Raw genomic sequence first — 25,359 nt, forward strand, 5'->3', positions numbered from 1 at the left:
GGCCATATCAAGGTAGTAATCTGTTCTCCTGATGCCTGGATCTGGGAATCGGCTGAATTTAACCTGTTGTACTGTGATCCTCTATTTGGTGGATCAGGCCCGCATCAGGGAATTGCCATTTATGGTGCCCATACACTAGGCTAATATTGCATACAATTGTCCGATTTCGACCGCATCTGTGTGATAAATCAAAGGATTGTATGCACATCAAATGTGTCACCTGGCGCGATGCGTGGGCCCGCCACTCGAATGTCGCGTCGCCAGATATTATGTGCTGCACATAATATTTATTGAATTGCATGAGGTTTTTAACCACATGCAATCAATCAGCGGGTGACCTTAGCGTGGTGGCGGTGTAGTGGAGCGGGCGGCAGGAGCACTAGCAGCACGTGTTGGGGAGCAGGAGGGCTAGCATGCTTTTTAAAATGGTTTAAAAAAACCCATTTAAAAGCATTGGGCGTCCCTTGTGTAACCGATTGCACAAGTGTATGGGGTACATTAGATGTATTGCATGAGATTTATGTTGAAAACAAAAATGTAACGCAAAAAAGTAGCTAAAAATAGTACCTTAACCGCCTTCATTTAAATGTTAACTCCCTTTTGCTTTTAGTTGTTTCTGAGCCCTGTAGATGTACAGTATTTTGTAGCCTTGGTGGTTATAACTTCTTCCGTGTTGTGTATTGTAAGGAAACCTGCATCCTGCAGATAAAGCCGCTCTCAAAAACTATATATTGTTATGTGCCCCATGAAGGTTCTCATTATTTGTATTGTAAAACAGTAGCTTGATCATTTGTAGTTAGTGGTTGTCAATTTCCCAGTTATCTAGTAACTGGGTCAGAGAGGAGAAAGGAGGTAGTGAGCATGGGCTAGTGAAGGATGGGCAAAGTAGAAAAGGAAGGGAGGAGATGGGTGTTTTTTCTTTCTCCTAAATTTGGCAATAAAATGATCAGATATATTATATTTAGGTTTCTATGCTGCAGTGGTTGTGTTCGTTACTTTTTTTATTTAGCTATTCAATTATTTTACCAACCTTTAATAAACACATATAGTATGCATGTATAAAGATTATATTGGGTGTTGAAACATAACATTAAAAATGACTTGGGCTTTTTTTGTGTGTGGAGAATGCCTGTTTGTCTTTACTTTGTGTGTCTGCTGATAACTACAGTGTATATACATATAAGCTTTCATATGAGAAAAATAGCATGGGAAATGTGTGTGACCTTCTGTTGCCGAGTGACCTCTGCAAGATCTAGATTTATATCCTGTTACTAGTGTATTTTTGGATAGTATTGTGGCTGGGAACTGACTGATAGTTTCATAGGGTGAGAAGGCAGCAGCACTAAAGCAGCCAGTATTTACCCTGCACAGAAACAAAATAACTCACCCAAATGTAACTATCTCTCTGCACATGTTACATCAGTCCCACCTGCAGTGTACATGGTTTTGTCCATTAAAGAAAGAGCTTGCTTTTGCGAACCAACCATAATCACCCACTTGGTGTATAGAAACTATAGCCTTGGTTAGTAACTGAAGACTAGATTTAGTTACCTGTGACAATGGCACTCATTGAATTCAATTATTAAAACTGGGTACACGCGGTTGTTGGTCAACTGATACAGAAGTAGATCAATATGGTTTATCAATATATTGTCTACGTACACACACTGAATTACCTTCTGTACAGTGACACAGCGTTTATGAGGTTAATGTAACCATAAAGCATCATACTGTGGATGGTCTTGTATGCAGCACTTATGATGGGAGGATGAGTCAAACAATTCATGAAATGAGGATTTGTATGCACATACTACACAGGTCGTGCAGTGTGCTCACAGATACCATGCACGACAAATTGTAGTATGTAACCACATTTAACATAATCCTGAAATCCAAATGTTGCTAGTTTGCAGCAGTTTTACACAACAGGAGAAATAAAATCACCTTTTGACGTTTGTTACATTATTGTTGTCATTTGGTTATAATTGTGTAGAAAAGTAACATCATGGATGTTGTTAACCCTTTGAGGGCCATGTGCACTTGTCAAAATAGGTGTGAAAATGGCCAATCAAACATTTTTATTCATCATGATGACCTGTAACATTTTTCTTTGAAATTATATAACAAATGTGAACAACGCTGGCATTTTCAGTGGATATTTTGCACATCTGACAAATGTTGGCACTCAAAGGGTTAAAACTGGGGCACAGGCAGCTTGTGGAAATTGAACTGTGGTCCATAGCAACTAATTACATTCGGACACATTTTGCAACAGTATATGAAAGCAAATGTTTGGTCACGGCACCTGTTTATACTGTTACCCGTACAACAGGTTTTATAAGAAATGTGCTATGCGCTAAATGGTTTCCCTTGATCATTACAACAGCCTTTCTACCACTCTCCATAAAATGTCACCACTAGGATAAGGATTACACATGCGCTATGTGTGGCTGTTATTTATTAACACTTAAATAGTGCAGCAAATTTCATTGCTCTTTAAATATGAGACTACCTGGCCGAGCAGATATCACGGCAGCTTTCATTTATTAAATAATGTAAATCTGTAGACAGATGTCACTTGTGCTTAATATTGAAGTCACTGAAACCGAGACCTAAAATCATATTTGATGGTACAAGATGGTCATAGACACCTGGGCTTTGCTGTATTGCAACCTGTGTTCTTTCTGTGCAGCTCTGTCTTGTTAATCAGTGTAAGGTGCTTAAGGATTTTCCAGTTAATCATTTGCATTTGTGCACTAACACATATCAGACAGCACTGTAGCATGGCTTTTTGTGTTTTACGGCTATTTGCTAAAATGACACACATAACTTCCTCTCATGTCAATGCCCATGTCACACACCTGTCTCTGCTGCACACAAGCCAATGACAGGAAGTGAGGCATGCCACAAAGAATGTGCATTGTGCTGCATACCTTGGAGGCTATGGGTTCGTCTTTTTCAGTTACAAAAGAAAATATACTTTTATCTGCACTTGAATATGCTTTTTGTTTTAAAGTAACTGAAGTGGTGGTAAAATCAAATTTAAGCCACACAGTTGTTTAGAGGGGGATGCTGCCGGTAGACTGACATCAACTGCCAGTAGACCGACATCATATGTAATGCCGGTGCCGGCCGGGATCTCGACTGCCAGGATGCCAAACATTGAAATAATGTGGGAGGGGAGATTATATGAAAGTTGGGCTGGGAGGGGTGGGTTGGGTTTTAAGGCCCCCATACACTATGTGATTTGGGCACGATTTCACCCGATTCGGATTAATCGGGCCGTGAAATCGTCCCAAATTGCACTTGCAGACACCCCCTCCAATCCGATGCGCTGTCTCGTGCGCATCGGGTCGGACGGGCTGCACATAAGATTTGCTAAATCTTATGTGCAGCCCAGCCCCGGAGCCATGCGGGGATGACTGCGGGAGGGGATGCCGGCTATTGAGAGCCGAGCAGGGGGAGGCTGCATTGGGAGCTGGGCAGGAGGCACTTGAAGCTGTTGTGGTGGGGTGACAGCGGGAGCAGGGCGCCGGGCAGGGAGGATGACGCTGGCTGCGGCGGGAGCCGGGAGGAACAGCTAACTTGAAAAAATAAAAAAGGCCATACAGATGACTAGCAAGCCATTGATTGGCTGAGACCTCTCTCAGCCAATCAGCGATTTATCATATGCAAACCTTGGCACATCAAGTGCCTAATCGTGTGTCCCCCTCCCGGGGAGCTGCAGGGTGAAATCAGAGCAGGCCTTTAGAGCTGGTCTTTTGGTAATTGTCTAGTTTCATCTAAATAACATTTTAAAGAGAAGAATTAACTGAAGTTTGTATATTTTGTTGTTATATAAGTTAAGTTCAAAAGAAAAGGGTAAATTTTGCACTATGAAAATATATCTATTTTTTTTTTTTATATATATATAAAAATGGATCCATGGTGCATTTTTTATATTGGTCCTGTTCTCACCTAAGGTTTAATTCTAGGCAGTATGAAAAACCTACAGCTACATGGCCCCTTATTGCATCACTTTGCAGTATGTACTTATTACTCCTATATTAATCAATCTCTTGTCATAAGTATATAATCCCATTAACACACATAAGGAAAATTATTTTGTTTTATAGCAGCTCCAGTCGTAAGCGAAAGCTGTAGTTGATCATTATTTCTGCTTGAGGTGGCGAGCAGAAATGTTACCCAAGTCTGGCTTTTGGGCACCCAAATGCAGCGAATTCAGTAGTTTGCTCGGGTTCAGTTGTTTTATGTGCTTTATATGCGGTTTGTGATGGGTGTCCCGACACCTGAGACAAGAGCTGCAGGTGCAAGAAAACAATTTAAAATTACACTATTGTGTGGGTTAAGGGGGCCTACACATGGGGAGATGTGCTGAAGCGATGCTAGATCGCTCAGAACGATCGCTCAGCACACAGCGCTGTTTGCTGAGCGATCTGTCTCTAGTGGGAACACTGGCCCTGACTAGTGATTAAGTACATTTATCCAGTATGCTACATTTTAATTGATGCGCAATAGCTTCGCTATTGCTATGGCCCCTACACACAGAGCAATGTAGGGGCATTTTATAAGTGATCTAGTGAGATTTAAACGATGTGTAGTTTTTACTCTTTTCGATTCTATTTTTCAGTTTGAGGGGAGGAAGTACTGCGAACATGATTTCCAAATGCTCTTCGCTCCTTGCTGCCATCAGTGTGGTAAGATTTCTTGTCTTTTTCTCTTGTGATCGTTTCTTTCTGTGACAGCTATTAAATGTTTTGTAAACTGAGAAATCCGCTTACATCACATTTGATCAAGACCAATGATATAGTATGGTAAAAACTTTTAGGCAAACTTGTCATCCTGATGTTGCCAACTTCTTGTGAAAATATGTCAACTGAGGTCCGCCGGTTGACTTCATAGCCTTAGGTAGTCCCACATTCCCATCGGGGACCACACTGCTGCAGAACCTAGCAGGCAGCAGTGGGGGGCATCGCCCTGCACAGCACATTCCACAGAAATATATACAGTGAGCATTCTTCACATTCAGATATATTCTTTCAGAAAGTGTATCTGCTTATCATTAGTAGAAAATAAAAGATTGTACAGACTTGATATGATTTTTGTGGATTTATATTTATAACTGGTTGAGGCTTCAGGTAATTTTCTTACAAACCTATATGTTTATTGCCAGTGTGATAACTAATTATTTTCCTTCCCTAGGTGAGTTCATCATTGGTCGTGTTATCAAGGCAATGAATAATAGCTGGCACCCGGAGTGCTTTCGCTGTGATCTCTGTCAGAATGTCCTGGCAGACATTGGATTTGTGAAGAACGCAGGCAGGTGGGTGACTCATGTTTTTCCTCAGAGACCCAGCACTGTGATTTATGAACCTGTGTCAGCGTGTGTGTGACCACTGATGGATTTGTAGAATGGTGGTATGTGTTAAGAATGAAGACACCGAGGGGGAAATTTACTAAGATGGGAATTGGACTTCACGTGATGTTGCTATGGGCAACCAATCAGATCCTGTGTACTATCTTCTAGAAGGTGCTAAATAAGAAATAGATGCTGATTGGTTTCCCAAAGCAACATCAAATGTGAAGTCTTATTCCCATCTTAGTAAATGACCTGGAAACAGAGAATGATTAAGAGTCCTTGAGGACTGGCTTGGCAAATCCTGTTGTAAACTGTATGGACATTTTGAGTCAGAGAACGTTGCTGGTGTCAGTCTCTCCTTCTGCATTATTCTACATCATGTTTTACTCTAATTCTTTATTTTTTTATTTTATGTAAACCATTTTAAATATGAAATCTTATAGCTGTACCGTGCAGGATAATATGAGGGCACGTTCTTTCTTTATTTTGACATGTGAACAGCTATGGACATGCCTGCTGTCATGTCCACATAGCATTGGGTGGGGGCAGTTTTTTCATGTTTTTTTTTTGTTTTGTTTTAATTCGCTACTACTTAATAAAACAGGTTTAAACGATGACAAGAAATTTTGCACTATAATGTGACTAATTTGTTAGGCGTTTAAGTAGCTTATATGTCTTATCCAGGATAATAATAGTTACCTGTTTCTTCAATGTAAAGCTTAAATTACGTTTCTCATTCTAGACACCTGTGTCGTCCTTGCCATAATCGAGAGAAAGCCAGAGGACTGGGAAAGTACATCTGCCAAAAGTGTCATGCCATTATCGATGAACAACCTTTGATATTTAAGAATGATCCTTACCACCCAGATCACTTCAACTGTGCCAACTGCGGGTATGTTTCCATACAGAGGGAGTATGTTTGATCCACAGTAATGATCGCTGATGAATATATGTTGCTGATATACCAGTAATAATAAAAGTTATCACCACAATAGATGGAATCGGTACATCTGTCAGAATGAACTTAGGTCTACAGTCATTAGGTCGACCGGCAGGAAGGTCGACATGGGCCAAGGTCGACATGACTTAAGGTCGAATTTGCATAAAGGTCGACATGAGGAAAGTCGACAGGTCATAAGGTCGACATGGGCTTTTCACTCTTTTTTGAGCCGAATGTCGACACAGTCGACATGGACACAGTTGGCAATGAGAATCGGACCCTCGCACCGCTCGCTTCGCTCGCTATGCATCGGGCACGGTGGCTCACTTCGCTCGCCACAGCTTTAATAACCTCCTCCACGCCCTAGTGGATGGTAGGGCATGAAATACCGCCTGTCGGCTAAAAAAACAGTGAAAACCCCCATGTCGACCTTATGACCAGTCGACATTCCTCATGTCGACCTTTATGCAAATTCGACCTTAAGTCATGTCGACTTTGGCCCATGTCGACCTTAAGTCAGGTCGACCTTCCTGCCAGTCGACCTAGTGGGGTCGACCTAATGACTGTAGACCTAAGTTCATTCTAATAGATGACCGCTTCCCCAATAGATTGCAGTGTGGTACGCTATAGCCATTGTAAATTCAAGCTTGGACAGTGTGGGGTACTCATAGATTAAGTTCTGTAAGTTTCCATATTCATATATATTTTTTTAGCCCTTTGAGTGCCAACATTGCTGTGAGCAACCCTCAAAACTTCTGTTAAATATGCCAGCATCGCTCACAGCGACTGTTCTTTTAGTATAAATAACTACAAATACAGCCAGGTCAATTAATTGAAGTTTAGTTAAATATTGCACCCAAAAAAAACGCTGTCATTTTTTTTTTTCATCATTGGTTTTTATTAAAGAGAAATAAAAAAAAAAGGTACAGTATGTTACTGTCTACATCCTTGCTGGCGGGTCGCCAGAACGTACGCGCTGGCGACCCGCCAGCAGCCTCGCCAGCGAGGAGTCTGAGACGCACGTGCGTCTCACGCGCACGCGCGTCTCAGTCTCCGTCGCTAGCGCGACGGAAACCCTGTCCGTCTCCGCCTCAGGGAGACGGACAGGGTTAGGGGGGGTTAGTGGGGGGTGCGGGCAGGCGGCGGGGACCCCGGGTTACCGCCGGCAAGCCGGCGGGGACCCGGGGAACTGATGGAAGCGCCGTCGGAAGGGGACTCGTGCGCGTGCGTCCCCTTCTCACCATCGCCATGGCGCTGGCGGGGGATGGCGGCTGGCGACGCCAGCGCCATCCCCTGCAAAGATGGGACCTGACCCATCTGTAGGACATACAATGATATATAAAACAGCTTGTCAGTTGGGAGCAGGATTGTACAAAACAGATAGAAGACAGTGACTGGTACATTTCCAGACTCCAGCATGCGGTCAAGCATATCCTCCGCTTCAGGGACAATAAAGCTGGGAGTTAAAACCTGCTCTAATACATAACCGTGTCCTAATACCACAACAGCAAAATACTATCTATTGGTAAGAGAAGAAAGAGAAGACAAATATAATTACAATTAAAGAAAAAAAGAAGAATAAGGAATAAATAATAAATAAAAATAATAACTAAAAAAAATAAAGAAAAAGTTAAAGAGAAATAAAGATAGGAGGAATAGGACAGGACAGACACAATAGGGAAGTGTACATACGTGGGGGGACATATAGCAGGGGGGTGAATCCAAATATCGGGGCCCAAGTCTTCAAAGAGACTTTGTCCCTTTTTAAAATTATATATACTACTTATGGTGAGTTTAGGCTGGACAAATTCACTTGGTCACTGAGACCTAGGGGTTGGCTGCTCTTTTCCCGGAACTCTCCCCATCTGAACCATTTCATGTGCACGGAGGAGGGGGAAGAGGAGTATTTACAGCCTGCGGTTTCAAAAACGTAGTGTTTATGTACTGCATTAGTGATATTTTGTATCGTAGGCACAGAGGGGGACTTCCACATTTGTCCAATAGCCGCTTTAGTTGCTATTAGAATGTGGCCCAGTATATATCTATCACAGCTAGGCACTGGGAATGGGAGCTGATGTAGTAAAGTCGCCAGGGGGTCCTCAGGGATAGCGACACCCAAGACTTTGTCTATCAGGGAGAAAACCTCTCGCCACAGTGATCTTAAATTCGCACATCCCCAGAAGATATGTACTAACGATCCAACAGATCCACACCCCCTCCAACAAAGATTAGATATGGAGGGCCAGATGGCATTGAGCCGGCTGGGGGTAAAATACGCTCTGCTACATAGTTTATAGTACATTTCACAATGATGTGCGCATTTAGAGATTTTAAAACAGGTCCTGAAGATGTCATCCCAGACTGACTCAGGGAGTTCCCGAGCTAAGTCTTTCTCCCAACCAATCTGTGACACCAGCTTCCCTCCCCTGCCCAGGAGTATTATATATTTGTACCATCTGGAGATACCTCCCTTGTGGTTGGAGGATGATAGGAGGAGGGACAGAGCTGGCGGAAATCTAGGAGCTTTTCTCCCTGTAAATTCTGACAACCAGTGTCGCATCTGCAAGTATTTAAAAAAGTCGTGCTTAGGGATGTTGAATTGCGTCTGTAGTTGGGAGAAGGAGAGGAGGGCGTTTGTGTCGTAGATGTCTTTCAAATACCTGATTCCCCCCTCCGTCCAAGTCTCCAGACGAAGGTTAGGGATCAGGTTGCTAAACGAGCTAATGGGGAGACAGGGGGCTGGTAACAATATATCTGGGTCGATCGTGACAACCTCTTGCCAGGCGCGCAAAGTGGCTCTAATCGATAACCCCGGGCCCGTCCATGAGGGAATCGCCCTGGCTGGTAGAAAGAAGAGCTCGGAGAGTGTGCAGTTCTTCATGAAGGCTCTTTCAATACAAACCCATGGCTTGGGACTAGACTCCACAAACCAGTCGCGGGCCTGACTCAGAATGCAGGCCGCTTGGTAGCGCTCAACATCTGGGTACGCAACACCTCCTGAGTCCTTTGGGAGCACCAATGTGCGCCTGGCAATGCGAGGTCTCGCTCCCTTCCAGATGAAGCTGGAGAATAATCTATTGATCCTAAGGGAGTAGCTTTCTAGGGGTAGGTCTAGGTATAGCTCTAAACAAGTATAAAAGCTTGGGAAGTAACGTCATTTTGGCTGCCGCTACCCTGCCTAACCAGGAAATTTCATGTAATAGCCAGTCCTTTGTAAGTTTCTCAAGCGAGTTAAGCAGAGGGGTGTAATTGCATTCGATGATGTCGGGTTCCCTGGCTAGCTGAACCCCGAGGTATTTAATAGCTTGAGTTTGCCAGGCGTATCTATACTCGTCTTTAAGTCGCGCTAAAGTCTCAAGAGGGATATGTAGCGGGAGGGCTTCAGTCTTGGTCGTGTTGAGTTTACAGTTCGAAATTTTTGTGTAGAGGTCTAGGATGTTGTGCAGGATAGGGAGGGAGGAGGTGGGGTTCGTGATGCATAATAAGATGTCGTCAGCGAATAGGCTGATTTTATGTGAGAGTCCTCCAATTGTCGGACCCTCAACTCCCCGGTTCTTCCTGATTGTCTCAGCCAGGGGTTCTATTGCTAGAGCAAAGATAAGGGGCGACAGGGGCCAGCCCTGCCTAGTCCCGTTGGAGATGCCAAAAGGTGCCGAGAGGGTTCCATTGGTGAATACCCTTGCCGATGGGTTAGAGTAAAGAGACATAATGGAGCCCAAAAACCTTCCCTGGAATCCGAATGAGTCTAGCACTGAGTTAAGGTACCCCCAGTGTAGCCTGTCAAAGGCTTTTTCTGCATCCAGGGACAGCACCAACAGGGGCTGTCCCTGGTAATCACAGTATTCCATAACATTAAATACCCTGCGGGTATTGTTTGGCGCCTGCCTCCCTGGGACAAACCCCACCTGATCTGTTGCTATTAATGAGGGGAGTAAGGGGCATAGGCGATTGGCTATTAATTTGGCATAGATTTTTACATCAACGTTTAGGAGCGCAATCGGGCGATAGTTAGCTACTAGGGCTGGTGACTTACCCGGTTTGGGGATGGTAACAATTTGTGCCTCCAACATCTCCCTAGGAAAGGAGTGGGAGGATGAAGCCTCGTTAAAGACCCGTAATAGTACCGGGGCTAGCTCGGGCTTATATTTTTTGTAGAAGTTGGAGTGGTATCCATCCGGGCCCGGGGCTTTATCTAACGGGAGATCTTCAATCACATTCTCGATCTCCCGGAGGGACCAGGGGGCATCTAGGAGGAGACATGTTTCAGGGCTCAGTTTAGGTAAGTTCCATGTGTTCAGGAAGGCCTGAATGTCAGATTCTACAGGTTGGGGGGTTTCAGCATCCGATTTTAAATTATATAGCTGAGTGTAATACTCGGCAAATAGGTTGGCTATCTCGCTCGGGTCGGACACCCTAGCCCCTCCAGGAGCCGAGAGGTACTGAATCCGGGCTTTCGCCCTTTTCCCTCTCAGTTTACGAGCTAAGAGTCTTCCAGCTTTATTACTGAAGACGTAAAATCTTTGATTCAGGCGAGCTAGGTTGCGCTGCACTTCCTGGAGGTAAAAACTGTTCACCTCCTCCCTAGCTGACAATAGCTGCTTGTAAATTGATTTATTAAGAGGGGTTAGCTTATGTTCCTCCTCTAGCCCCGCCAGTTTCCTCTCTGCGGTTTCTAAGTTGATTTTGTGAGCTCTTTTAATCCTAGCAGCTGCCTGGATTATTGAGCCTCGGATTACAGCTTTTAGCGAGCACCAGTGGTTGAACGTGTTGGTGTCGTCAGGTGAATTGTTGTCTAGGTATGATGTGATATCTTGCTGAATTGCGTGAGAAACCCCTGGCTGAGACAAAATGAACCTACCCATCCTCCAGGGGCCGGGGATCTGATTGCGCGCGTCTATGTCCCAATCAATAAGGAGTGGGGAATGATCTGACCAGGACATGGGGAGAATCTTGATGTCAGATATGGATGCTAGCGTCAGTCTGTCCGTCAGTAGCATGTCAATCCTGGAATATGAGGCGTGGGGGTGGGAATAGAAGGTGAAGTCTCTCTCCCTCGGGTGTTTGACCCGCCATGCGTCGTAAAGGTCAAACTCTCCTAATATCTGTCCAAGGCCCGTAGGGGACCTGACACTGGAAGGTCTCTGTCTGCCGGGGGAGATTCTAGGTACATTAGATCTGTCGACTACCGGGTCGACAACTAGGTTAAAGTCGCCCAGCATCAGGATGGCGCCTCTAGCGTTCCGCTGGACCGCTGCGCAAACTTTCCTGCAGAATTGTAATTGTTTGGAGTTGGGGGCGTAGCATGACACCAGGGTGACATCCTTACCCTCCAAAGACCCCACTAGAATAAGGAACCTTCCCTCCGGGTCAGAGATTTGGGACTTTAAAATGAAGGGGCAGGATTGTGAAAATAAAATAGCTACTCCAGCCTTTTTGGTCTGGGCATTCGCCATATAGCAGGAGGGATAGCGGCTATCAGAGAATCGGGGGGGGGGTTAGAGCTTTTGAAGTGGGTTTCTTGAATGGCCACTATGCTCGCCCTCTTTTTATGAAAGAAGGATAGAGCTACTTTGCGCTTTTGGGGAGAGTTTAGGCCCTTTACATTTAATGTAATAATTTTAACCATAACTCACAGGGATATGTAGCGTAACGACCAGATAGCGGATGTCACAAGGGGGCGTTGTTTTGGATACCCAGAATGAACAACATAAGGGGGGTGAGCTAGAGACAGGGGGGGAACACACATAAGGATAATCTAAGGAACAAAAATAAAACCTAAACAACTGAAATAGAGAGGCTCTCAAGTGAGCCCAAGTGAGGCGCCAAAGTAGTAACACCTTACGCATGTGGAAAGGGGGGTAGCAACAGGCTGCCCCTGCTCCCCTCGGGGGAATTTATCTATTGGTATAAGTCTAACATTGTGAATTTTCAAGGCTAAGAAAATTTCAGCTCTAGAGGGACCCCACGCGGCCAGACCCGTGGTCCGAGTAGCATACAGTACTACCTATAGCCTGATTCGCCTAGCCCGCTTAGTCACGGGGTAGGCATAGTGTACACATGGCCAGCCGCCTGGGATCCCCCCGAGCCCAAACCACAACCAGACCTCAAAACAGTCAGAGTATATTAACAAAAGGAAGAGAGAGATTAAGGCAGAAAACAGATAACTCTACATTTCTATTTTTATAAAGAACCTGGAACTGTAATATAAAGTCCACTGCTGAACCTCCATCTTGAACTCTACCTGTGTTTCTCGGCCACCAACCAGTCCGGCTGAAGTCGGCGGGAGGGAGAAGAGGCATTGGGGCCATCTGATAAGTTCCATCTCGCAATCAGTTTCTGGCTCTCTTCCACACTCGAGATGACAATTGTAGAGCCTTCTCTGGTCACAAGGAGTTTAGTTGGGAAACCCCATCTGTATGGGATAGAGGCCTTGCGCAGGGCTGATGTGATCGGGAGGAGGGAACGTCTCTTAGCCAATGTGAACTGGGAGAGGTCTCCAAATAATTGTAGGGAGCCCAGGGTGGCAGCAGTATCTGAAGAGGGTCTGGCCGCCTTTAAGAGAGCCTCCTTAATGTGATAGAAGTTGACCCTCATCAATACGTCTCTTGGGGCACCATCCGGGGCGGATCTAGATCTTGGCAGACGATGAATTCGGTCTAATAGCAGGTCTTGGGAGGAGGCAGAGGGGAGTAACTTTTTGAATAGGTCAGTTGCGAAGTCGTAAAGGCTGCTGTTGGAGATGGATTCTGGGACGCCCCTCAATTTTAAGTTGTTTCTACGGGAGCGATCCTCCAAATCGGCAACCTTCTCCCTCAGGGCTGACACCTCCCCCTCAATGGTATCATGGGAATCTATTAGGGCGTTGTGGGATTCAACCATCTCTCCTATCTTGGTTTCTAGATGGCCAGTTTGTTCGCCCAGTCATCAATGGATTTTTGGCATGTCTGAAACATGGAGCGAAATTCGGAGGCAACCTCGTCCTTAAATTGGTGGAATAGAAGCCTCAGTGTGCCCACCGTCAGGGCCTCTGAGTCATCTAACCGCGTTTGGGTGGAGAGCGGTTGAATTGGGGATGGGTCCGGGAGGGCCACTTGTTGGGGGGTCTCGGACGTGGACTGAGTCTGTGAGGCTAGCAAGTCGCCTCCAGAGGGGCGCTTGGGGGAGGGTTTGAAGAAAGGAACCTGGGGGACTGATCCCACCGCTTTATGTTTTTTAGGAGGCATGGTGCTGAGAGGCGCTTAGATGAGTAATGACAGTTAGGGGGCTCACCGTAGAGAGATGTTTAGGTAGATGTCGGAACACTCAGAAAATGTCAGACACAGTGTACAGTGAATTCCCAAGGGGAGCAGGGGGGTGCCAGACGCGTTACATTAGGCCTGGCGAATGCATATTGGTCGGGTAGGGTGGGAAGGAGCTCTGGGGGCCCAAGTCTGGCCCAGCCGGGCCGCTCCCCCACTTATTCGTTTATGTATATGTATGTCTTCCCCTAATGGTGGGGGAGGGGGGGGGGGCAGGTGAGGAGACCCCTGCTGTGCTGTATTCGGCAGGCGGTAGGGCACTAGGGACCAGGCAGCAAGCAACAGGGCACAGGGGGCCGGGGATGCGCTGTCACAGCAGCCTCCGGTGCACTATCAGTCCCAGCAAGACCCCAGACGTCGGGGGCCCTAGCAGGGGGAATCAAAAGTGTGGGGGGATGCAGTTGTACTGCCCTGTCCTCCAAGCGCCTGGATCCCCGCTCCGCCGCCACGCCAAGCAGCAAGCTGCCGCCGGCGCACTATCTGTCCCAGCACTCTCCCAACCCGCCCTGCGTGTAACGCGGCTGGGGCACTCACCGGGGTTTTACAAGCGGCGCTGCGGTGAGTCCGGGTTGGCTCCTTTCTCCCGCCGGCGTCCGCTCCGTGCAGCTTGAAGGGGCTTCCACGCTGTGGAGCTTCCCGCCCGGTCTCTCACCAAACTCCAGATCCCGGTGCAGGCGGGGATCCTAGGCCGCAATCCGCAGAAGCCGTTAGAACGGCTTCCCGATTCCGCGGCTTCAGGTGATTGGTATGGGGGGGTTCAGGAGGAGCTGGGGAGCCGGGGAGGGTGTTTTGGTTGATGGGGAGTCGGTGCTTATAGTGGGGTTTGTGGAAAAAGGCCCGGAGCTCACAGAGAGTGCGACTTGCTCAAATGGCCGCCAAGCCACTCCCCCTCACACTGTCATTTTTAACAGATATTTTGAGGATCTCTCATAGTAATGTTGGCCTGAAATCATTATAATTATAGTAGTTAAACATGCACTGTAGTAGGTTACAATATAGCTGCAATAGAAAACTTGAGGTTAGTATTGTAGAGTGGTTTCATTAGATTTGGACATGACATGATGTGATGGGGTTGCTTTCCCTAAACTCTGCAAATGTATATTTCTATCTGGCTGTTTTGTGTCTATGCAGAAAAGAGCTCACATCAGATGCCCGTGAGTTGAAAGGAGAGCTCTACTGCTTACCCTGCCATGACAAAATGGGTGTTCCTATCTGTGGAGCCTGCAGGAGACCAATCGAAGGTCGTGTGGTTAACGCTATGGGAAAGCAGTGGCATGTGGAGGTACGGAGATAAATACAGTCTATCTCTTTGTGTGTATTAGGACTTGTTGTTCCTTTTGTCTTCATTTGTCATCCTCTTATTTCAGCATTTTGTTTGTGCTAAATGCGAGAAGCCTTTCCTTGGCCATCGCCACTATGAGAGAAAAGGACTGGCTTACTGCGAGACTCATTACAACCAGGTCAGTGACATGATATGTACACGCATGAATGCGCAGGCATGTGTTGGATGGCTTTGGGCAATGTTTTGTTGTGTGGTTAAGAGTAAATCTGACAAAGTCAAATGAACAGATTGGTATTTTTAGTTATTTCTATATTTCCGCTTAGTTGTCATTATGCTACTTTTGTTTGTGGATTTGTACTTAGGGGGCATACACACGGGGCGGTTTTTGCCTATTTTTCTAAGCAACCTGTTTAGAAATTAAGCAGCAATCGCTCCGTGTGTACACCCCATAGCGATGGGACCATGCATGCACTAAATATCTATTTAGATCTTGGTGCTAGATCACTTAGCGCCAATCGCTAAGCACAAGATTGCCTTGTGTATATGCCCCCTTATGCATTCTGTAAATATATCAAAGTTTCCTGAAGGGAGTGATATCTGGAAACTGTGGAAAATTACATTCATACTCTAATGGGGCATACACAAGGGGTGATTTAAGCTCCATTTGTATGCAGTCTGACTAGGTAATCCCTGTGTGTGTGCCCGATAGCAACGCACGACCCCGTGCATCGCCAGGCTGGATATTTTAAGCATACTTGAAATATCTGGTCATCCACGTGTTCTCTCTATTGAGAACAGGGGCAGTGACAGATCACTCAGCACACAGCACTGTGTGCTGAGCAATCTGAACGATTCAGTGTCTCTCCACACAAAGCTCAAGTCGCACCATCTGTACGGGGCATTAGGGTGATGTGTAGTGTAAGCCAGTTACTGTAGTGCAAGCTTCCTCTGGAGACGTTCATACACCCTAGTGCAGTGATTTTCAACCTTTTTCAAGCCGCGGCACACCAGACAAGACTTTAAAATTGCCAAGGCACACCAACAGTTTTTAATCAAATATAAGACAAGTAATAACAAATATTGACATATATATATATATATATAAAGGCAAAAAAGCCTACCAAAGGTAGGTAAGAACACTCGCCAACTAAACAACTGAAAATGCTTCTAGTTGTTTTAAATATAAGTACAGAGTCACAAAAAAAGAGGTAGTTTAACCTGTTCAGTTAGTCCATCTTCCAACGTTTCGGTCAGCCACAGTGACCTTTGTCAAGGAATGGACACAAGGAGACAACACTGTTGCACAGTAATCAGGAGCCAACAGGACCAATTCCCAAGAGAGAAGAAGCCACACGTGTGGCTTCTTCTCTCTTGGGAATTGGTCCTGTTGGCTCCTTGTGTCCATTCCTTGACAAAGGTCACTGTGGCTGACCGAAACGTTGGAAGATGGACTAACTGAACAGGTTAAACTACCTCTTTTTTTGTGACTCTGTACTTATATTTAAAACAACTAGAAGCATTTTCAGTTGTTTAGTTGGCGAGTGTTCTTACCTACCTTTGGTAGGCTTTTTTGCCTTTGTATATGGACATGGGCATTGCCTGTGGTCCTTAAAGAACACCCCACGGTTGCCTTATTTAAAATTGTGCGAGTGCAGGCTTTTTGTGGATCTATATATATATATATATATATATATATATATATATATATATATATATATATATATATATATATATATATATATATATATATATATATATATATTATGTTGATATCTGTTATTATTTCCTTTAAAATTAGTTTATTATAGTACATAGTACATTATACATATGCCCCACACCGTCATGCCCATTATACATATGCCCCACACTGTACCGCTTATTATACATATGCCGCACACAGAGATGCCCATTATACATATGCCCCACACTGTACCGCTTATTATACATATGCCGCACACAGAGATGCCCATTATACATATGCCACACACCGAGATGCCCATTATACATAAGGCCCACACAGAAATGCCCATTATACATATGTCCCATACCGACATGCCCATTATACATAAGGCCCACACAGAAATGCCCATTATACATATGCCCCACACCGACATGCCCATTATACATAAGGCCCACACAGAAATGTCCATTATACATATGCCCCACACCGACATGCCCATTATACATAAGGCCCACACAGATATGCCCATTATACAAATGCCCCACACCGACTTGCCCATTATACATATGCCCCACACTGTACCTCTTATTATACATATGCCACACACAGAGATGCCCATTATACATAAGGCCCACACAGAAATGCCTATTATACATAATGCCCACACAGAGGTGCCCAATATACATAAGGCCAACACAGAGATGCCCATTATACATATGCCCCACACCGACATGCCCATTATACATAAGGCCCACACAGAAATGCCCATTATACATAATGCCCACACAGAGGTGCCCAATATACATAAGGCCAACACAGAGATGCCCATTATACATAAGGCCAACACAAGGATGCCCATTATACATAAGGCCCACACAGAGGTGCCCATTATACATAAGGCCCACACAGAAATGCCCATTATACATAATGCCCACACAGAGGTGCCCAATATACATAAGGCCAACACAGAGATGCCCATTATACACAAGGCCCACACAGAGATGCCCATGTAGCCCACACAGAGATGCCCGTCAAACATATGGCCCACACCAAGATGCCCATACCTGGAGCTGCTCGCCTGAGAGATCTCCAGCAGGCAGGCAGGCGGAGGGAGGAGACAGAGAGTGGATCCTGGGGGTGCTTGCCGCGCTTCAGACAGGAGGGCGCCGCGGCCTGGGTGGGAAATAGGATGATGCTGGAGCCGTCCAGAGTGTGCCTCGGCGGGTGGGGGGGCGGGCACCATGGATGATGCGCGCTGACACTGACGTCAGGCGCACACATCCATTGGAGTAGAGCGGGCGGGCGGCGTGAGTCTCGGCGGGTGGGGGGGCGGGCACCATGGATGATGCGCGCTGACACTGACGTCTGGCGCGCACATCCATTGGAGTAGGGCGGGCGGCTGCGGGAGGACCTGGGTGTGTCGCCGTGATCAGCTGTCGCGCGGCACACCTGAGGGTTGGCCGCGGCACACTAGTGTGCCGCGGCACACCGGTTGAAAAACCCTGCCCTAGTGGAAAGGCTGGTGCGTGCAGTTTGGTAACATTTTTGAGAATAATATAATTTTGTATGATAAAATTAGGTTTTAGAGCAGATTATACTGATTAAGCTATATACCAGTGTCTGTAACATATGACGCTAGTTTGAGCTCTTTCTTCTTAGCACTATGCCATGCCATGGCAGCTTACCACCGATCTTCACTGCACTTTGTGTCGGTGCTTTTATGGGAAAGGTTTCATTATAACCTGTTGATACCCATGTTTACAATATTTCCGTTACTATTTTCTCCTTGCTCCCCACCCACACTACCATGGTATTGCTAAAGGTAGCATTAGTGTAATATTCACTGATGCACATGGAGATGTCCAATTTTTTTTTACACTTAATTTGAAGTCCTTTTATTTGCTGTTTCATGAGTAAAATTCCAGTGTAATTCCTCTGGTCAGTTAGACATGTTACATGTCTGTGGGAATAGACGCTGCCTAGATCTGGTCTATCGGTGATGTCTGGGGTGGAACAGGTATTACATTATCTCTCCGCAACATTGTCCAAATTAGGCTCTGTAAAGCGCCTTAGGAATGTACTTTTAACAAATACCACTCTTGGTTGCAACACATTGCGACTAGGATGCAAAAGGAGACTGCTGATTAATGTCATATGTGAAACGTATATATTCTGTGTGACTGACAGAGCTGAACAAAACTTGAATTGGAAAAAGTTGCAGCTGCTACAGTCCATTGTAGCATTGCGTATACAGATCCAGAGACCCAGTCAAACACATATCGCCTTAATCAGCAGAGTCTTCTGATGCATCCTAACTGCATCATCTAAGACAGGCGACAGGTGCTCACGGCCTGGCATGCTAAAAGGAGCGGTTTAGCCAATGTTTATTTCTGGTTTAACCCCTCCCTGTCACATTTTCAAGACCCAATATTTGGTTTGATATGGCATAACAACTTCTTCAAATTGTCTTTTCCTGTAAAGTAACTCTGTTCCTTTAGTAAATGATTATGATTTAGAATACACCATTAAGTACAGTACATGGTGTAAATATAAAGTTATTGCAATATAACCAAATAGAGCATCAGTACAAGGATCAGGGAAAGGTGGGGCAATACACTATTGCTAAAAGGAGCAAGATGCGGTGGATTCAGTTCAGGTCCCAATTATCGCATACCCAAAATATAAGGGGCATTATGGAGATAAAGGACATCAAAATCTACATATGATTTAGTATGCACACTCTGTGTTGCTGACGTCTGTGATATTGTTAATAACTTTTCTTACATAACTGTAATTAAAAACATAAGCTAATGACCAGAAGCCTATAATGCTCCATCTAGTTCTAATCACATTTTCCTCTTGTTCCTCTAGCTCTTTGGAGATGTTTGCTTTCACTGCAACCGTGTCATTGAAGGTGATGGTAAGTATAAGTCCTCTCCTAATCACTGCAGCTAAGATAGCTGGACTTAAACACTTAGCTTTTCTCGTATATAAAATATATGGGTAAAACTCAATGAGTTGTACAGGTACATACCAGTAGATAAATAAATGTAAAAACATACTGATGTGTCATTATACATCTAGCATCAATACACCACCCAGCGAGAGATGTATAGCACAAGTGAGCCATCATGTTCTGTGCAACTTTGCTACGTTGGGCATATTGTTTTGCTAAAAATGCATCTTAATCTCAATGCAATATGACTAGGATGCACGAGGAGACTGTGAATTTTGTTTATGGTTACCGCGCTTTTACCTTTGTATGTGGGGGCTGCTTAACTGAGTTGTCCGTGCTCAATAATAGGGTGAATAATGGTAATAGTTAAGCGCTCAACCTTGGTTTTATGCTAGTGAGAATAATGTGACGAGATGTTTGTGTTCTGAATAAAGTTTTATTTGTAAACAATATATACAAGTTTTGTACAAGAGAAATGCAGTAAATGGTGGGGGTGTCTGAGATGAGTCCCGTGGGGGATATGAGGGTGCCAGCAGGCCCCTTTAACATAAGCCTGGGAGGATTATGTCTCATTCAGTTTAATGGTGTGGCAGTGGCCTGTATTGAGTCCTTAAGGTTATCAGGGGTCAGCAGAACCCTTTATACCATAAGCCCTTGGGCTTATGTCTCAAAAAGAGGCCGCTGTGTGAGTGAGGGTAATGGGTTAAGTGACCCGTGGGCGGGCGGGGTTAAGTCCAGATACACTTGTAGCTGCAGGAAAAAAGTCAACGGAGGTGCTGGGTGGCGGAGCCCCGCTCCCAGAGTTGTTTCACACTCACAGTCTTTATGCAGAGTTCGTGCAGCGGATAGGTGCTGGACGTCCCGGATTCACTTCATGAGGCAGTGGTGAGAGGCGTTCACCCGTCTGCCTGTCTGTGTGTAAAGCCGCTGCGGTGATCGTGCAAGCGGCTTCCACTGCTCCCGACCCGGACGCTAACTTCCGGGTTAGCGGGGTGACGTCACCGGGGGGAGATGTGCGCTCGACTCCGGGCGGACGGAGGAGACTTTGATGCTGTAGGTGTTGTTGTGGAGAAGGTTTGTGCAGGTCCAACGCGTTTCAGCCACTGAGGGCCTTTATCAAGGATACTGTAAACTCTGATTTGAGTGTATTTATGCTGGATGGGCGTTCCTCAATTGTGGTCATAGGTTTGAGGTGTCGGCCCCTGATTGGACGCTTCTAGGTGTCACTCACACAGAGGCGGGCAGGGGGGCGTGGTGTAAATGTGTGGCTATATCGTGTGTCTATTAACTATGTATATGCCGGAGTTGGGGCTATTAACCATACATATGCTGGAGTTGGAGCAGTAGATGCTGGAGTGGGAGCAGTATATTGTGGAGAGAGTGTTGCTGCTGTGCAGTTTATTTCTTGTGCATCCATGGTGTTGGTTATTGTGGGTTGTGGATGGGGCTGTTAACTCTGCGGATGCTGAATGAAAGGAGCTTGTGAAAATATTATTAAAAATATTGGGTGTTTATGAGGAGGTTGTAGATAATGTCTGTGGTAACTTGTGCTGTTAGTGCCCTGTGTGTCATTATTTGTGTGGGTTGATATATAGGGTTAATATGTGTGGTATAAATCACAGCGTTTCTCACATAAAAGGTGTGCACTTGTTGGGATTATTTATGGATCAGCCTAAATGGCTGTTATGAAAATCGACGTTGAGTCCTCTAGGGGTAAGTGTCTTGATCGTGTAGATCCAAAAGAGCTCTCTTTTGTTGAGGGTGTCCATATGGTTTCCCCCTCTCCAATTTTTCTGGGGGATCTCTATTCCCATGAAGAATAGGTCCTTGGGGTTGCTGTTGTGCTTTAATTTATAGTGTAGAGAAACGCTGTGATTTTCATATCCTATGCGAATGTTCCTATTATGTTCGTAGATACGTTTTTTTAGGGTGCGTGTGGTCCTACCGATGTATTCCAACCCACAGGGGCATCTCAAAAGGTAGATAACCCCTGTGTGTTCACATGATGTCTGTTGGGACACACAAGGACATACAGAAAAAACGTAGATGTCAATAGCTACATACTCTACACCAGTGCACACCATAGACCTTGGTTACAGAACATACCAAAGGGACAATTCCGACGCATTAGAAGGAATTGTTCCAAGACAGAGGAGTTTATTTCACAGAGCACAGAACTCATGGGACAATTCCATGACAAATTATATGATCAGCACATAGTGAAAACCGCTCTAAACGAAATCACTTCACTTGACAGACACACCACACTCCAAACCAAACCCAAACCCAACAAGACAGAAAATAATGAGGTTACTTTCATCACCACTTACAACAAATCAGCAAAACAATTTCACAACATCCTCAAAAAACACTGGCACGTTTTACAACAGGACCCTGACCTAACACTTGCATTACCTGACAGACCAAAAATCACCTACCGCAAAGCACCGGACATCAGAAAAAGATTGGTACATAACCACATTAAACCAAAAACATCCACCCAGACAACCATCGACCACACTACAGGCTTCCACTACTGTGGAAGATGTACAGGCTGCAACAATATGACCAACAAGACCACCAAGAAAATACAATCATGGACATCGACCACCATAGGTAAAACATTCAAAATCACCCAACAGACATCATGTGAACACACAGGGGTTATCTACCTTTTGAGATGCCCCTGTGGGTTGGAATACATCGGTAGGACCACACGCACCCTAAAAAAACGTATCTACGAACATATTAGGAACATTCGCATAGGATATGAAAATCACAGCGTTTCTCTACACTATAAATTAAAGCACAACAGCAACCCCAAGGACCTATTCTTCATGGGAATAGAGATCCCCCAGAAAAATTGGAGAGGGGGAAACCATATGGACACCCTCAACAAAAGAGAGCTCTTTTGGATCTACACGATCAAGACACTTACCCCTAGAGGACTCAACGTCGATTTTCATAACAGCCATTTAGGCTGATCCATAAATAATCCCAACAAGTGCACACCTTTTATGTGAGAAACGCTGTGATTTATACCACACATATTAACCCTATATATCAACCCACACAAATAATGACACACAGGGCACTAACAGCACAAGTTACCACAGACATTATCTACAACCTCCTCATAAACACCCAATATTTTTAATAATATTTTCACAAGCTCCTTTCATTCAGCATCCGCAGAGTTAACAGCCCCATCCACAACCCACAATAACCAACACCATGGATGCACAAGAAATAAACTGCACAGCAGCAACACTCTCTCCACAATATACTGCTCCCACTCCAGCATCTACTGCTCCAACTCCAGCATATGTATGGTTAATAGCCCCAACTCCGGCATATACATAGTTAATAGACACACGATATAGCCACACATTTACACCACGCCCCCCTGCCCGCCTCTGTGTGAGTGACACCTAGAAGCGTCCAATCAGGGGCCGACACCTCAAACCTATGACCACAATTGAGGAACGCCCATCCAGCATAAATACACTCAAATCAGAGTTTACAGTATCCTTGATAAAGGCCCTCAGTGGCTGAAACGCGTTGGACCTGCACAAACCTTCTCCACAACAACACCTACAGCATCAAAGTCTCCTCCGTCCGCCCGGAGTCGAGCGCACATCTCCCCCCGGTGACGTCACCCCGCTAACCCGGAAGTTAGCGTCCGGGTCGGGAGCAGTGGAAGCCGCTTGCACGATCACCGCAGCGGCTTTACACACAGACAGGCAGACGGGTGAACGCCTCTCACCACTGCCTCATGAAGTGAATCCGGGACGTCCAGCACCTATCCGCTGCACGAACTCTGCATAAAGACTGTGAGTGTGAAACAACTCTGGGAGCGGGGCTCCGCCACCCAGCACCTCCGTTGACTTTTTTCCTGCAGCTACAAGTGTATCTGGACTTAACCCCGCCCGCCCACGGGTCACTTAACCCATTACCCTCACTCACACAGCGGCCTCTTTTTGAGACATAAGCCCAAGGGCTTATGGTATAAAGGGTTCTGCTGACCCCTGATAACCTTAAGGACTCAATACAGGCCACTGCCACACCATTAAACTGAATGAGACATAATCCTCCCAGGCTTATGTTAAAGGGGCCTGCTGGCACCCTCATATCCCCCACGGGACTCATCTCAGACACCCCCACCATTTACTGCATTTCTATTGTACAAAACTTGTATATATTGTTTACAAATAAAACTTTATTCAGAACACAAACATCTCGTCACATTATTCTCACTAGCATAAAACCAAGGTTGAGCGCTTAACTATTACCATTATTCACGAGGAGACTGTGCTGATTGAATGGATTTGATACTTGTATATTGTAAGTGATGGAGTCTGTATACACACCACAAAAAAAAATTGTTGGAAAAAAAAAGCTGCAGTTGCTACATTGTAGCACTTCGTACACAGATTCAGAGACTGATGGGACCTACAAACGTAGCGATGTCAGGCAATTTCTGAGCGGTTTCTAAATAGCTCTGAAAATGCACCTTCATCACTCGGTGTGTAGGGGCATAGCAAGAGGGATGTGCAGACCTGTGCGTCTCTATCGCCCCGGTGATTAACTTGATTTATCCAGCGCGCTGGATATTACTTGCCGGGGCGGAATAACACTGGCCCTGACAGTTCGCTCAAATCGCTGTGTGCTGAGCGATCTTGCTGAGTGTTCTGATGGATCTAGCAAGGTTTCTACGTATATAGGGCCCATAAGTTGCTCACAGATAGACAAGTGTCAAATGAATCTCCTGGTGAATCCTAGCATTATTGCATTCTGACTAAGATAAGTGATTCACATAACCTTGTGTGGTGACAGGGGCTGTTTGGGGTGACTGAAGCATAAAAAGTAGTAATGCTGCCCATACACGCTGCTAAGCATGCTGACCCGATGTGTGCTTTGAGGTGCGCGCTCCCGCGGCACCTCATCGCACAGTACAAAAAGTATGTGCTTGCACATACTTTTTGTACTTAGGTTTCATCACATTGCATCGCATTACATGCACAACGTGTGCACAGGCAATGCAATGCAATCCGTGCTAGTACAGCACGGAAAGCACGCCCTCATAGCAGCATGTATGGGCTGCTTAAGAATGTAACTTCACATCCTCCCTGTTATTGAGTGACAGGATACTATCCACAAATTCACCAATTTCTCTACCGTCCAATGGGATACTGGGTATACTACTATGGGGATTGAGACCTCCGCAGGAGAGACAGGCACATAAAAGAACTTTCAGTGTGGGTGCACTGGCTCCTCCCCTCAATCTCCCTCCACTAGTCAGTTTTGAAAAATGTGCCTCAGGGAGAGGCAGTGCTTCTGGATGCTCCAGAGTTTTTCGACATTTTTATTTTAGTTTATCCCTTCCTTTTTCAGTAAAGGCTCATTCAACCAGATCTGTAGGTACTTCTTGGGTGGCTGCTCGAGGGGTGTCGGCCATGCAACTTTGTAGGGTCGCTACTTGGTCAGGTCAACACACTTTTGTAAAGTTTTACAAATTTGACACCCTGGCCAGGGAGGATTCCCAGTTCGGGAATGCGGTTCTACAGCAGACTCCGCACGTTCCCAACCGTTCCTGTAGCTTTGGGACCTCCCCATAGTAGTGAACCCAGTATCCCATTGGACGGTAGAGAAAATAGGATTTTGGGTACCTACCGGTAAATCCTTTTCTCGTAGTCCATATGGGATACTGGGAGCCCGCCTCAGTGTGGCTATTCTGCTGTAAGGATTCTACTTCTTATTATGTTAAGGCTTGTTGCCTTGTTGTCTATAGGACGGTTATCTATATGTCTATATATATACACAGATATACTTTTTCTAGTAAA

At 45.4% G+C, this 25,359-nt stretch overlaps 1 protein-coding gene across 4 annotated transcripts in view; it reads left to right on the plus strand.

The window, feature by feature from the left end:
- LIMS1 (LIM zinc finger domain containing 1) overlaps positions 1-25,359 on the plus strand; it is a 110,411-nt gene that overhangs the window by 79,269 nt on the left and 5,783 nt on the right. For all 4 annotated transcript variants that reach the window (XM_083174013.1, XM_083174012.1, XM_083174014.1 and 1 more), the window contains exons 3-8: positions 4,631-4,697; positions 5,203-5,323; positions 6,102-6,251; positions 14,729-14,879; positions 14,965-15,057; positions 19,432-19,480. In XM_083174013.1, coding sequence (XP_083030139.1) covers positions 4,631-4,697; positions 5,203-5,323; positions 6,102-6,251; positions 14,729-14,879; positions 14,965-15,057; positions 19,432-19,480 — 631 coding nt within the window. The remainder of the gene's footprint in view (positions 1-4,630; positions 4,698-5,202; positions 5,324-6,101; positions 6,252-14,728; positions 14,880-14,964; positions 15,058-19,431; positions 19,481-25,359) is intronic.

The sequence above is a fragment of the Crinia signifera genome, chromosome 2, assembly GCF_055691185.1.
Source record: "Crinia signifera chromosome 2, ASM5569118v1, whole genome shotgun sequence".
NCBI lineage: Eukaryota > Metazoa > Chordata > Amphibia > Anura > Myobatrachidae > Crinia > Crinia signifera.